This window comes from Bidens hawaiensis, unplaced genomic scaffold (genome assembly GCF_021521415.1).
Source record: "Bidens hawaiensis isolate Kalapana, Puna unplaced genomic scaffold, B.hawaiensis_p1.1 tig00014475_1, whole genome shotgun sequence".
Lineage (NCBI taxonomy): Eukaryota > Viridiplantae > Streptophyta > Magnoliopsida > Asterales > Asteraceae > Bidens > Bidens hawaiensis.
The window spans coordinates 676,582-691,225 of record NW_027492262.1 but is presented as its reverse complement, the minus strand read 5'-3'; the positions used below and the strand labels follow the sequence as shown (position 1 = coordinate 691,225).

The 14,644-nt window shown below is 33.8% G+C and overlaps 2 protein-coding genes and 1 long non-coding RNA gene across 3 annotated transcripts; 1 reads left to right on the top strand and 2 right to left on the bottom strand.

Annotated features, from left to right (window-relative positions):
* Window positions 1-201: 201 nt before the first annotated feature.
* LOC143546909 (uncharacterized) lies at window positions 202-1,421 on the bottom strand. The gene is made up of 3 exons (XR_013137674.1): window positions 1,396-1,421; window positions 397-507; window positions 202-312 (listed from the first exon to the last, which is right to left on the bottom strand). It is a non-coding gene; the product is annotated as an uncharacterized LOC143546909 (long non-coding RNA).
* A 1,882-nt stretch (window positions 1,422-3,303) lies between these two features.
* Window positions 3,304-5,154, top strand: LOC143546881 (uncharacterized). The gene is made up of 5 exons (XM_077038439.1): window positions 3,304-3,573; window positions 4,302-4,444; window positions 4,516-4,697; window positions 4,787-4,900; window positions 4,977-5,154. Exons 1-5 carry the CDS (start codon window positions 3,304-3,306, stop codon window positions 5,114-5,116), a joined length of 849 nt encoding a protein of 282 aa, XP_076894554.1. The 3' UTR covers window positions 5,117-5,154.
* A 651-nt stretch (window positions 5,155-5,805) lies between these two features.
* On the bottom strand, window positions 5,806-9,346 carry LOC143546908 (putative hydroxyacylglutathione hydrolase 2, chloroplastic). Its single transcript, XM_077038463.1, has 8 exons — window positions 9,251-9,346; window positions 8,060-8,242; window positions 7,736-7,939; window positions 6,670-6,793; window positions 6,403-6,503; window positions 6,238-6,312; window positions 6,043-6,141; window positions 5,806-5,954 (listed from the first exon to the last, which is right to left on the bottom strand). The coding sequence occupies exons 1-8, from the start codon at window positions 9,272-9,274 to the stop codon at window positions 5,808-5,810; spliced, it is 957 nt and encodes a 318-aa protein (XP_076894578.1). The 5' UTR covers window positions 9,275-9,346; the 3' UTR covers window positions 5,806-5,807.
* Window positions 9,347-14,644: the final 5,298 nt, after the last annotated feature.

Below are 14,644 nucleotides of genomic sequence, written 5' to 3'. Positions count from 1 at the left end.
GCAAATGACCACTTTTTTTGCAGTAAAAACATCCCTTTCCCTGCAGAAAAAAGTTAAAACTAAAATAATGAATACAAGTTATATTGTAAAGTTATTAAGTTATGATTCATGATCATTAAACTAACAGTTTGTATAATATATTATAGATCCTAACCTGCTTGCATTGCTTTCCATTGTGCTCTGACTCGCACATATAAAACACGGCTTCTTGCGGTTAGCTGCTGAACAACTGGTAACTGTATGACCGCCTTCGCCACAATTATAGCAATGTTCAAAACTGCAATCCTGAGGATCAAAATACCTCGTCCTCCGCTGAATATAATAATTAAGTCATTACATGATTTATCATAGCATTTGGATTGCAAAGTGATATCTTAATGCATTTATTCAACTTACAAGCAACTTCCGTAGTACCGAGTTATCAGATTTCTCCACATGATTAATCTCCAAACACGCGCCAATATCTTTTGATTCGTCATTCTCTTTCTTTAATATCACATCTTTAACCTAACGCAGCCATAATATTTTCCATATTAGCCAATTTACTACTAACAAAAGAAATGTTATGATAATTCCAAAAGTGATTTGAAATTGTAATCAACACTAATCAAAGAAAATTCAAGCAGATTAGATCCAGAGTGTTAGGAACAAAGTGACGATGCGGAAGCGAAACAACACATTAGCACAAACGAATCTCACGCAGAACATGAGAAAATAAGCAACAAGACAATATAACATAGTTCAGTCAAGGTGACCCACGTCCATGGCTGCAACTAGGGGTGCAAACGAGCTGAGCCGCACACGAGCTACTTGAGATCCTATCGATTAAAAGCTCAAAACTAGCTAAGCCTTATCGAGCTCGAGCAAAACAGGATCCTCAATTTCATTAAGCTTGTTTAGTTATCGAGCCCGAGCTCAAGCCTTGTAGGGAAAGATCACGCCTTAACGAGCCTAGTGCATTTTTGCGTTTTACCTCTTTTGGACACAGCCCAGCTTTGGCTCATTTAACGGCTTAACGTACTGCACATGACGAGCTCGAGCCAAGCTTAGGCTTGCTTATCAGAATATATAAAAATAATTAAAAAAACTTATATAAATTAATTTTAATAATTTATAAAACGCCGAACTCAAGCTTTAGAAAAAGAGCTTCAAGCAAGGCGACCTCGAGCTCTCGTAAATCAAAACAAGCCGAACCTAGGCTCGGCTCGTTTGCACCTGTAAGCTGCAACTGGTGTTTCTCATTATTAGCTCAAGTGGAAGATTACGATTACATAACTATTCGACCGATTTCGGCTTTAATACCTAGTGCAAATCTTAACATAAAACAAGAACAACAAATATATAAATACAATAATAATAATAATAATAATGAATTAGATCTAATGATGAGCTTACATCGTTTAGTGTTCTGGTGATCTCAAACTTATTATTATTATTGGCATCTGTGACGATGATTTGAGAATTGAAAGCATATGATGAAGGATGAGTGTAGCTATCACCGTTACTACTAGATGCTGTTGTTGATACTGAATTTGCCACCATTTTTAAGCATGACTTTTGCTGCTGCTGCTGAGAAACAATTGGGGCTAGATTGGATGAATTCAAGTTGATTCAATTGAATTGAATTGAATTGCATCAGTACATAGTACTAGTAGTCTTCTTCTTGTTATCCGATTTGCCGGAATGGAGATCTGCAGAAACCCAGTGTTATGTTTAGGGGATATTTATATTTTTTAAATTAAATACACAAAAATGTTTCTAAGAAAAAACAAAATAAGCCAACATGGATATTAACCTTTTAAGTTTTACGTATACAAAATATGTAATTTTCAGTTTTATATATATATAAACACGTTTTGGCCATAAATTAGCGGTAAACCGTTGATTTTTGCTGGAATCTCACAGGAAACCGTCAATTTTGGCCAAAATCTCGTGAAAAAGGCTGAATAAGTCCGATTAATCCTGATTTTTGCTGAATTTGACCATTGACTGATTAGCCCAAAATTAATCAGCATGGTAGGACTAGCAAAATCGGTGTCTAGTCAGGATTTTTACAACACTGATCTTCACACACCACATTTCGTCTACGCTGCCCCATAGGGGACTAGCTATTTTGTGTGTCCTCTTCGTACACTTGTCAGTCATGAGTGGCCTGTATAGCCCGTTTAACCTTATACGAGCTGTACATACCTAATGAGGATGATATATGAAAATCATATCCATTTTAAAATCTTGATATTATACATAAGCCTTTTAATTTAATAACCATTAAAGTACACTTTTAAAATGCTTTATAACGATTAAATGCTATTAAACCAATTTGGATTTTTTTTTCACCCTCTGTTCAAGACTATAACATCAATCATTCGAGTAGAAACACCATTATGCATCTTTGACTTTTTTAGAACGACGAATTTCTTGTGTTTTATGTCATCATCCTCTTTAATTTCGAGAGCTCTGTTGCCTTTTGTCAGACTATGCTGTCTTAGCCGGACGGCCCAGACCCAAACTGGCTTCAGAGTTTGGCTTGATCGTTCTCCTGGGAAATAATACCGCTGGCTGCCACTTCGCATTCGTTGTGTTACCACAAGAGCATAACTATCTGGCGTAACACACAGTGGGACTAAAACCCCGGTGAGCTCAGGATCAAACTGACAGCCTCGCAAGGCCTAGCTTAAATCCACCATTGTCAATATCAATCCAAAGTTTCACAAGTGATGATCGAACTTGGGTCTTCATTAGAAAATCGAAGCCTCCTATCACTATGCCAAAAATGGGGATCTATGCATACGTTAATACCCATTTTTCTTCTTCTTTTTCTTTCAAATTTTCATAAATTTGGTTGTCTCAACAAGGTGTGTAAATGAGCTGAGATTAGACTTGAGCTTGACTCATTTCGAACTCTCTCCTATAGCCAAAGCTCAGTTTTGAGTTGTTTTTTTCAAGCTCGGATCGTTTATTATTAATTAATTAATTAATAATTTATACTCATGTTTAATTACTTTTACATATTCTAAAAATGAAACAAAACTTTAACAAGTCTATGCTCGGCTCGAGTTTTAGTTGTGCAATGCTAGATTGATACATAGACGTATAAAAGAAAAAAAATGCTTATTAAAACTTGACAAACCTAAAGAAGCTTCCAAACAAGACTCAAAATTCAAGCTCTATAACTAAACAAGCTTTGTTTAAAACTCCGGCTCGAAACAACTAGGTTTGTTTCGAGCTTTTTATTGGTCCGGTCGGAGCTCGAGAAACTAGCAAGCAGCTAGGTTTGTATTGGGATTCAGTTATGGAGAAGCAATGGCCTGTACGGACCAGCAACAGGAACGCAACAACCCAAAAGACACCATTGAAGAAGAAGATGATGATGAAACAGTCACCGGATTGGGTTCTTACAAAGGCAAAGTGAGAATGGTGGTAGGAGATCCATCTGATGAGATGATACTCCTTTGGGGCCTCCAACAGCCGATGGTTTCTAAGCCTAATGCCTTTGTTTCTCAGTCTTCTCTCAAATTATCAATCGATGCTTGCGGCCGCTCTATTTCTATTTCCCAGTCTCCATCTTCCTTGGTAACTCTCCGTTTTCCGGCTCGTTTATTATTTATTAATTAATTTATACATATTATTAAATTTAAATTGTTTTTCTATATTTCGATAAATACCTTAACAAGCCTAAGCTCTGACCAACCTCGTGTGCATTACCTTAAACGTTCCAAAGCTCAGCTCAAGTTTGCTAGAGAGTTAAAATTTAGAAAGTGCACTATGCTCGTTAAGGCTTAAGGAGCCTAAACAGTCAGGTTCGAGCTTGGGCTTGATAACTAAGCGAGCTCTATTTGAGGCTCTGGCTTAGCTCGGGCTCGATAACTAAGCGAGCTATATTTGAGGCTCATGCTAAGCTCGGGCTTGATAACTAAACGAGCTGCATTTGAGGGTCGGCTTGTTTTGAGCCTTTTCTCGATCCGATCTCTAGTAGTTCACGAGCGACTCGGCTCGTTTGCACCCTAACTATGTCCACAGGCTGCAACCAAGAATTTTTTTATTGTTTTATGCTCTCAACACTCGATAAGAAATTACAATTACAAGGTTTACAACTTACAATGTATAGAGATAGATAAGCGTTCTAGCTTAGGGAACAAAAATACATAAACGAGCTGCCGGTCCAAAACTTCCCAAGTCTTCAATCTTCGTTAATTTTAAATCTGTTCCATTCTCTTATTATGTTAGCATGTGATCTTAGGCATATCCAGTTTCAGTTACTCAAGTTAATTATTTTAATTTCATTTAATGTTAAATTGTAGGGTACTCCTGGAGTAACTGGATCAGTAATGTGGGACAGTGGAATTGTTCTAGGGAAGTTTCTAGAGCATGCGGTGGAAACAGGATTACTTGTTCTGCAAGGCAAGAAGGTTGTTGAGTTAGGCGCAGGCTGCGGTTTAGCCGGGTAACAATTTTTATTTATCTTTTGCTCTCAGCTTAAAAGAAAATTATAATATTCTGATTTTGTGTTTTCAGTTGTATTGCAGCTCTTTTAGGTTCTCAAGTTATCCTTACAGATATGCCGGACCGATTAAGGCTTTTAAAAAAGAACATTGAAGATAATTTGTATGGAGACGTGCGAGGTTCTGCAACAGTTAACGAGCTCACCTGGGGTGATCGCCCCGACCCAGAATTGGTTGAACCTTTACCTGATTTTGGTAATTTCTGTTATACAAAATTACAATTTTACCCTTGGTTTTATAATTCTTATGTTACTCATTTACGAGTTGATTATTTACGAATGTAGTGATTGGATCGGATGTGATCTATAGTGAAGAAGCCGTGGCAGATTTGTTAGAAACTCTAGTGGATCTCAGTGGGGCCGGCACGACAGTTATTCTCGCTGGAGAACTTAGAAATGGTAGTTAATTTGTGTTTTTAACATGTTTCATTATTGGCATCATATGATAAGCCCTTGGTTTTTGTTGTTTTGTCAGATGCTGTTCTTGAATGCTTTATGGAAGCAGCAATGGCGGATTTTATCATAGGTCGCGTTGATCAAGCCGGTTGGCATCCGGATTATTGTAGTCCTCGTGTTGCTATGTACGTGCTTGTTAAGAAGATAAAACCACAGTAATCGCGTGTTGAATACACATTGAGAATCAGATGTTAAGATTGTTTAATATACATATAGCCAGTGAATCATGTTTGTCTTTGGCTTAGATGATTTGAGTTGTGTTACACAGTATCTAGGGTTGTGCACTGTAATGTTTGGCTGGTTTTGATGAAAGTTATAGGTCGAACTGCTAACTATGGTTTCGAGGAACAATAAACCCAATAGGTTGGTACTGGTTTTGCGATTTAATGATTCAGATTGGCTGTTTGGACCGATTTGTTTTGTGTTTTCTTTCTAAATTATTAGTTTGTATATTATCGATAAAATGGTAAAAACGATTTATGATCAGAAGACTTATTCATAATTATATAATTAAAAAATAGAAGTAATTATATACAAATGATAAAATCAGTAAACCATCAAAACTAACAAAGAATTTGACACACTGTGTGGGCCATTTTCTGCAACGAAGATTTTTAAAAAATCGACAATTTTTTAGCAGTGCAATCAAAAGCTAGTAATTCACTAATTTGACACACTGTGTGGGCCATTTTCTGCAACGAAGATTCGTTTAAAAAAGAAAAGGTAATCATTCATTTTAACAGGGAAAATTCCAACACTATGTATAGTTGCTAACACAATGTTCCCGATACTACTACCGGACCTAATTTCTTATGTGCAAGATAGAATGAAAGGATATAATGGGAATTACTTAGAAATTATCCTTGGCCTGTCGAATCACACCCAATGCTTCTGCATCACTTGCATCAGCCTGAATATTCAATGCGCGACGTATTTCTCGACTTGAAGTACGCAAGAAAGGATTACACAACTTCTCCTTCTTTAAGGTCGTTGGAATCTGAAGCACAAAACCAATAGTCAAAAGACGCTTAAAACTGATGAATATAGAAAGGTTAAATTATAACTTAAAAATCAATAAAAACTACCGTTGGTAATTGCTTTTTATGAAGATTGGCAATATTGGCTGCATATGACTGTAATTCTTCATTTCCGGGCTCAACAGATAATGCAAACTTTGAATTACTCTGTCAATAGCAAGCCTACTATTAAACTTCCGAGCTTGATTGTAGACCACATGATTGAAAACATATAAAAAAATAATAATAAAATAAAAAACTTACCAATGTATATTCATGCCCACAATATATATTTGTGTTTTCTGGCAACAATAATAACTTCTCCAGGGACAAATGCATCTAAAGCACAAAAGTAATCAAATCAGTTTGTATAATAATTAAAATGCGTCCTCCTCGTTATGATTAAAAGTAGAATAGTAGTCTGGTTACCTGTTCAGGTGTGCCTTCAAATAGTTTACCACATGATAAGCTGAATAAAGTGTCTCCAGTGAAAATAGCCCCAGAAGCCGGAAAATAAAAGCAAATATGGCCTGCAAACACAAAAACAAAGAATTAACAGTTTGCTATGTCTATTATCCTCTTCATTTTCAAAGAATGTGTTACCTCTTTCAGTAATCCTAAGTTTAAACATTTACAGAGTTGTTAATTCAAATAATGGTACATGCAACATCTAAAGTGTATTAGATAATAGGAAACCTTTAGTGTGGCCCGGGGTTGCAATCACATGCACCTCGTGCCCAGCAAACATCCATGTGTCACCATCGTTCAAGCTGATATCAATGCCAGGAATTCTATCCCTGTCGATATTTGATCCGATTACCTGCATGATTGCAAACACAAAGTTGAAGATAACTATATTATTTAATGAACTCACATAATAAGAAAATAACAATTTCAACAAGACTAATGAGATGCTAAATTGCTAAGGTCTCACAAATTGTGCCTTCATTAGCTTTGCATAATGTTTTATGTAAATGTATTTGTGTCATCTATTTTGTAATCATATCCCTATATTCAACTTATTTTATGCCAAATCATATGGGATTGTTATATTTTGTATCTTATCATCTAATTCTTTATGTATTTCACAACAAATAAACCATAAGAATATACAAACACCAAATCCATGGTTATAAAACATATAATATTCTACTACTGCAACAGAAGATTGGCATCCAAGCAACCAATGCTATCTAGTATTATCACACATAATCATCAATTCAACAAAATTGCAAAACCTGGCTTCTTAGATGCAAAAGATCATGACCAAACCATGCCATCAAAGTTCAAACAGACCTATATATGTTTTCTTGCAAACCCAAAACAAACAGCTACCACTAGTAGCATTCTTAGCAACAGATTATTCACATATTCAACCACAAGTCAATAACTAAAGAATGTGTGGCCTACTGCAATCGTGCTGCCATAACATATAATCTCTTATAACATCTTGGAAAGGAAAATTGATACCCTTTAAGTTCTCATCATGAGGACATTTTGATATTTCAAAACATGCAACTACTGATGAAGACATTTAAAAAACTATGTACTCTATGATAGAACATAAGTTGCTAATGATCCTGTGAATCTGTGATATATAATTACAATCATGGATGGAAAAATGCACCACCTAAGAAAGTCTATTTCTTATCTATGTGCCTAAGACCATTCAGAAATTCCATGAATTAGACATTATGTTAAAGAACAAAACTTAACATCCTAAACATTACAAATTGCACAAAAAAAATGATATATGGCTCACCTTTGCCCCGTACCTTGCTTTCAAATCAACATTCCCACCAGTGTGATCATTATGGTGGTGAGTATTTAAAATGTAGTTCAGATTCCGATTGTTCCTGCCCAAAGCATCTACTATTGGTAAAGATTCAGAAGGATCAACCACTCCAACAGTCCCAGTATCCAAATCATGCAAAAGATATGCATAATTATCCTTAAGACATGGTACCTAATGACGCCAGCAAACCGATAGACAACAAATTAAGGTAGTTAGTGACTGTGTTTGTGTGGTTCAGTTATGCATTTAGTTATAAACATTCATTTATTATTGTATGAAGTAAAAGCTCACCAACTCAATTTGTAATGATGAAGACAATTTGGAAATGCTACATAAATGGGAAACACCAAGAGATCGACTAACTCCTCGCAAGGTTTTAAATGGAAATGAAAATAACTGCATAAGCCCGTACATAAGGTTTTTCCTAAGGCAGATTTGCCTTAGACCTGGCCATACACAGACCATCCTTCTCCCCTGAAATATCAGAAAACAATAAAAAGAACTTCAATTGTCAACTTGCAACACAAAATATGCCTTAACAAACCACAAATGTTTATACGAATACATCAATGCTAGCATAATACTGCCATCAAATCACCCAATATAAGTATGTAAATAAAGAAATGACAAGAAGTAAGTTGCCAGTTTCCACAAAAACAGAGTAATTCACACACAATGTCATATCAGATATTCAGGTTAGCTACTTGCAAGGAAATAATTAAGCATTAACCCTAAGACTGTACAGAGTAACTTAACATATGCATATGCAAACAAGTGATATTAATGTCCTTTAAAACCACAAATATCTTCAACATTCAGCATTCCTCTAAAATACCTAAATTCAATCAGTAATTTAGAACATTGTAATCTAACTACGTGTGACCTATAAGTATATTCCGCATTGAATGTCCTGTTCAACCGCAATTGAATCCATAAATCTCAATGAAGTAGATCAGAAACTAAAACTAGATCGGAAATTGTATAAACTTGCAAACAGTTTAGATGAATCAGATAGTAAGTTACCAGACTCCACAAAACCGAGTGATTCACACACAATGTTATATCAGATATTCAGATCAGGTACTTGCGGAAAAACAATCAACAAGCACTCTCAACCCGAAGGCAGTAATATATGCAACAAATGATAATAATAATAATAATAATAACATCTAAAACCACAAATATCTTCAACATTTAAGTATCAGTTCCAGTAAAAAGCGTGCACTACACGCATTCCTCATAAATACCTAAATTCAATCAGTAATGTAAAAAATCGTAATCTAACTACGCGTGACCTAAAAGTATATTCCGCACTAACCGCAACGGAACTGCTAAAGTAAATCGAAACTAGATCGGCAATTGTACAAACTAAAACACACAATTAGCCAAGGAACGATTAAACGATACTGCAAGTAGTTACGATCGTGGATTGATTGAGGGAATTAGAAGAGTGTAATTGAATAATCGGATAGTGAAATATACCTCGGTGGGAGGTAGTGCAGCCATGGCGGAAGGTAGAAGTGAGCATTTGCATTTTGGTGTGTGCTTTTTGTAATGTGATGTAATGATGCAGTGTCTCCCAACCAGAAGAGAGAGAAATTAAATGATGAATGATATACGGGTACGGGTTGTATTGTGTATGTAGTTCGACTACCACACCATCCACGCGTTTCTTTTTGTTTCCTTTTTCAAGGGAAATTTCCCAAAATAGCCGTATTTTATTTTGGGAAAAAGATTCCAATTTTATCCCCCAAAGTTAATAATTCTAAAAATGTCACATTCTAACTCATCTTTAATCATGCGTTAGGAAAGCTAACACGTTTTTAACGACATGTTAGTATAACACGTCGTTAAATACGTGTTAGATTTCCTAACGCATAGTCAAAGATGAGTTAAGCCTCTAAAATACATGGTCAACGACGTGTTAGCATCAAACGTATAGTCAAAGACATGTTAGCCTTTTGTTTGGTTTTTTTTAAATATTATATTATTATAACTAATTTTACTTATATTTGGTTTTATTTATAACTTCTAATATAAAAATTTTTATAACTTACTCCAACTCGAGCCGTATCAAATTAATATCGAAATGTTCAATAAAATTTGACCCCGCGGGGTTTTAAATAAGATTTTTGTTAACATATAGATAAAAATACGCATGCCTTCTCAGTAAATTCGAAATAATATAAAAAATTTTATATTAGAAGTTATAAAAAACAAATATAAGTAAAATTAGTTATAATAATATAATATTTAAAAAAAACAAAAAAAAACCTAACATGTCTTTGGCTATACGTTTGATGCTAACACGTCGTTGACCATGTGTTTTGGAGGCCTAACTCATCTTTGACCATGCGTTAGGAAATCTAGCACGTCTTTAACGGCGTGTTATACTAACACGCCGTTAAAGACGTGCTAGATTTCCTAACGCATGGTCAAAGATGAGTTAGAATGGAACATTTTTGGAATTATTAACTTTATGGGACAAAATTGGAATCTCTTTCCAAAATATGGCCATTTTGAGAATTTCCCCCCTTTTTAATCTTACCCCTAATCTATGTTTTTTTTTTATTAAGGATAAGCAATTTCGTTACTGGTATCAAATTTGATACTGTCGGTGCTAAGTTTTGAGTTTTCGGTAATGGTACGGTTCGCTATGTTTTGCATGAAATACCAGTACACCGGTACCAAATATTTTCAAATTTCGGGATCGGTACCAGTACCGTCCCGAGCTCATCCCTATTAATTATATTTTGGTACATCCTTTCCAATATGGCTTGTAATCCCTGTTAATTATTTTATGATACGTCCTTTCCAATATGATGTGTAAGGGTAGGAAGTCTGGGTTCTCCAATAGAGACTCAGTTTCGGTCCCCACAGACAACACTTTGGAGAGGGTATGGGTGGCTCAATGAAGGAATACCGAGATTTTTGTGATAGCCGGTTCGATTTTGAGGGCGTCAGAGTTTTACCACTAGTGGGACAGTGGGTTTTCCTTAAAACTGGAGATAACTAGGAGGAGCTTAAGGGCTCATGTATGGCTGGATTGAGTCACATGGCGGTGACCTTTTGCCATTAAGTCATCCCGTACGGAATTGCTAGACAGTTCTCTGTTTGTTGGCTATTCAAAAAAATATATATTCTGATACAGCTAGGCTATGAGCTCTTTAATATTGTATTATCCTTCGAACAAGTACTTTTGACTATAAATTTATTAGTCTCAGTTTCATTTTTTTAATAAATTAAACATGTATACCAACTCCACATTATGTCATTATTAGATTAGACTGTACCATTCCCATATAAGACAATAGTTATTTTTTTTTTTTTTTTGAATGTTCAAGCTTTCCTCCTACTATTTACATTATACCGCCAATACCAGGAATCGAACCCTAGACCTCTCACCCAAAAGCCAAAGCCTTTACCATCCCACCAAAGTGGTGATCATATAAGACAATAGTTATGCTACACATAGTTCACCCTCTCGTTTTTTTTTAATTTGTTATACTCTTTATTCAACTTATCACATCAGTAATGTTCTCATTTTTCACACTAAAAGATTTAAAAAAGTAACTATTGACGTCTTCAAAATAGAAGTTAATGAAAATTTAGGGGAGGGGTACGTTTAACTAACAACTAAGAAAATAAATTGAAGCTCTTTCGTTTCCTTGGAGGTTGGATCATATTAGAGTTTGGGACTAAGTTTGGATTTAATTAGGTGGTGTTAGATACAACCTTCGTTAATGATAAAACACGTTACATTTAATCATATCAATTGTTTGTTCATCAGGTATGCATTGTCATTGCCCGTTATTGCCACCTCACTATCTCGCGTCATAAAAATTGGGAGGCATAAAGAATGGCAATAGCTCGGCCCCGTAGTGGAAGGATTGTTAGCATAAAGGACATCAACTTGGGCCCAAAGTGGGAGACTAAATGGGATAATGGTTTTGGTGTCAACTGTCAAGTGGTCTTGTGGGCCAAATTAAGAAAATTAAAAAGAAAAAAGTGAATAAAAAAAGGTAAAGAAAAAGCAAGTATAATGGTCCAAAAATTTATTTTATTATATAATTAATGAAACGGTAAAGAAGAAAGAAAAACTCTTAACATGTTACATGTCCGTCTAATAGGTTGGAAACTAAGACACTCAGTACGGGATTTATAAGTTTATGAGTATTGGGTTAACAGTGAGGGATTAATGTTAAATCTTGTGACTTCGGGAACGGATATCGTTACCATACTACCCGTAGGTGATACTGGATTTGTTTATCACTAAAACTTAACATATCATATACATACCAAGAGAAATGATGAACAATCTATACACAAATCTTCCTGAATATATCTGTAAGTTTGATTTCGTAATATTACTTTACTAGTTTTAGAGTCCGTCTCACACACAGGATGATCCAAATTATAAAATTACAAGTAAAACAAATAATTACATAACATATATGAAAAAATGTATTATATTTATGTTTGTATATATACTACGTGTACATAAATTAATTTTATTTATATCACAAAATGATTTTTTTAAAATGAACTTAATAAAAAAATGCACGTGCAGAAATGTACTTGAGAATGCCTTTTCTATTGAAAATTTTATTCTCAGTATCATATATATACAATTGAAAGAATTTTGGTTATTAACCAGTTTCGGGAATAAGACTTTTCATAGTACAATAGTAGTTCTAACCACTAAGCCTAAATACAAAATAAGTGTTACATTTGATTTATTTATCAATTTACCACCCATCAAATGAAATGAGAACATTAAATTGTCACGACTAATGTTTTTCTGAGCTACACCATGAAAAGGATTTTGATAAGCTTGAGGGAGCTTTTCGACTTTGTCATAATGACAATATAAAAAATAACATGTTAACTCATTCAATTTTGTGAATATTTTGCTTCATTTGAGCATAGTTTTGCATGACATGCTTCTCATACAACGTTCTGATTACCATTGAAAGAAAAGTTAATGCTTACACAAATATTAATTTAAACATGATAAAAGTTAGAAGTATTGATAGGTCTGGGGGGTGGCATAGTGTGTTCGCAATCTTTTCTTAAATTTTAATAGTCGAGGAAAAATAATCAATTTGCCAAATCCCGAACCTTTTGATTATTTCTAAAAATGCACTTGAAAATAATTTTGAAACTCGAATCATGTTTAAAATTCTAACTTTCACCCGTTTGACATTTTCAAGTAAACACTTTGAACCCGTAACAAATTTGATAATAAATCTACTTGCATCTCAAACTTTTAAAAATACTCAGATTTCTCATTTTTGACATGTAACAGATTTTGATCTAAATGTAGTTAACTTGTACCAAACAATCTATTTACCAACTTTTGATCCATACAAATTAAAATTAAGTTCCACAAAAAACCAAAAACAATCCTTGATAAAAAAAAAACTAAAATTAAATATGATAAACTTTGTTATATCTGAAAGTGATTGGTAGATACTATCCTTACATTTTAACATATATATAGTTTACTAAATCAACCGAAAAATAAATGGATAGATTTAAAGCATATATTTATAATTTATAAATTTATACGACAATTTACAATAATAATAATAACAACAACAACAATAGTAATAGATAAATTGATTGATTTTTAAAAAATGGATCGACTTTTAAGTATATATTTATAATTTAATGATTAAAACAATTACTTTGTAAAATGAAAGCATATTCGAGTTTTGTTTTTCTTTACAATATTCAACAATATATATAGTACAATATGTTAATGATAACATTTGAAATTATATTTTTTTAAATCTTTGGGAAACATGGTTTGTTTTTAATTTTTAGATTCCACCAAGTATTTTGGAATATATAGTAAAATAATATGCTAATATTTATTTTTATAAAAATATATAGATATAATATATATAGATTATAAAAGGAAAGTGAATAATTATTGGTTTATTACATATATTATGGCTAATTAAGATTTTAGTTTTGGAGGGAAAAAAATTATGAGAATTAACCAAAAGATGACAAGTGTACACAATTATTTTACTTTATTAGAATAGATAGATTATGCATTCCTAAAAAGTGTTTTCTTGTGTTTCGGTTATTAATAATACACAAATTAGACCTGAGCATCTAGTTTTGATGGTCATGCATATATAAGAAAATTTTCATTTGCTCATAATAAGCGATACATGAATCAAATTCGAGCATTTACCTTTTTATAATCGCACATCCTCTTTTTTAGTAACCTTTTACACTCCTGAATTACACATATTTTAACAATCACAGTATTAGAACCCACATCGTTTGAAAGCACAAAATTTTATCCAACATGTTATTACTGCTAGACAAATACTCTTTTAGCGTATATGGTCATCATCTTTTCATTTTCCTAAATGTTTGGAGCTACCTCCAAAATCCAACTGAGTCCTCGTAAGACGGAATGTCAACCATCTATATTGATTTTAATGCTCAAAACTTGATTCACCTAGTAACACTATTAAGGAGGAAACCCACCACCGTAAGAAAACCCCTTGAATAAGGTCTCGAACATGAGACAATATAAAATCCCAAACCTTAACCATCACTCCTCTGTCATTATCCCAAAAAACCAGTTGCCTTTTTACGCTCGATACCTAATAAAAAAAATCATATACGAGTAAAGACAGACACACTAAAAATCATATGTGAGTAAAAACAGACACACAAAGCTTTTGACACATAGTTAGTTATTGAACTTTTGTCATTTATATTTGGCTATCAAAGTTAACAAAAACAACTTAAAAACCTTTTTCTTTTTATTCTTTTCTCTCTCTCTCTCTCTCTCTCTCTAGCTTCTTCTCTATAACCTAGAGAGAGAGAAAGTAGAGGGAGGAAGTAACA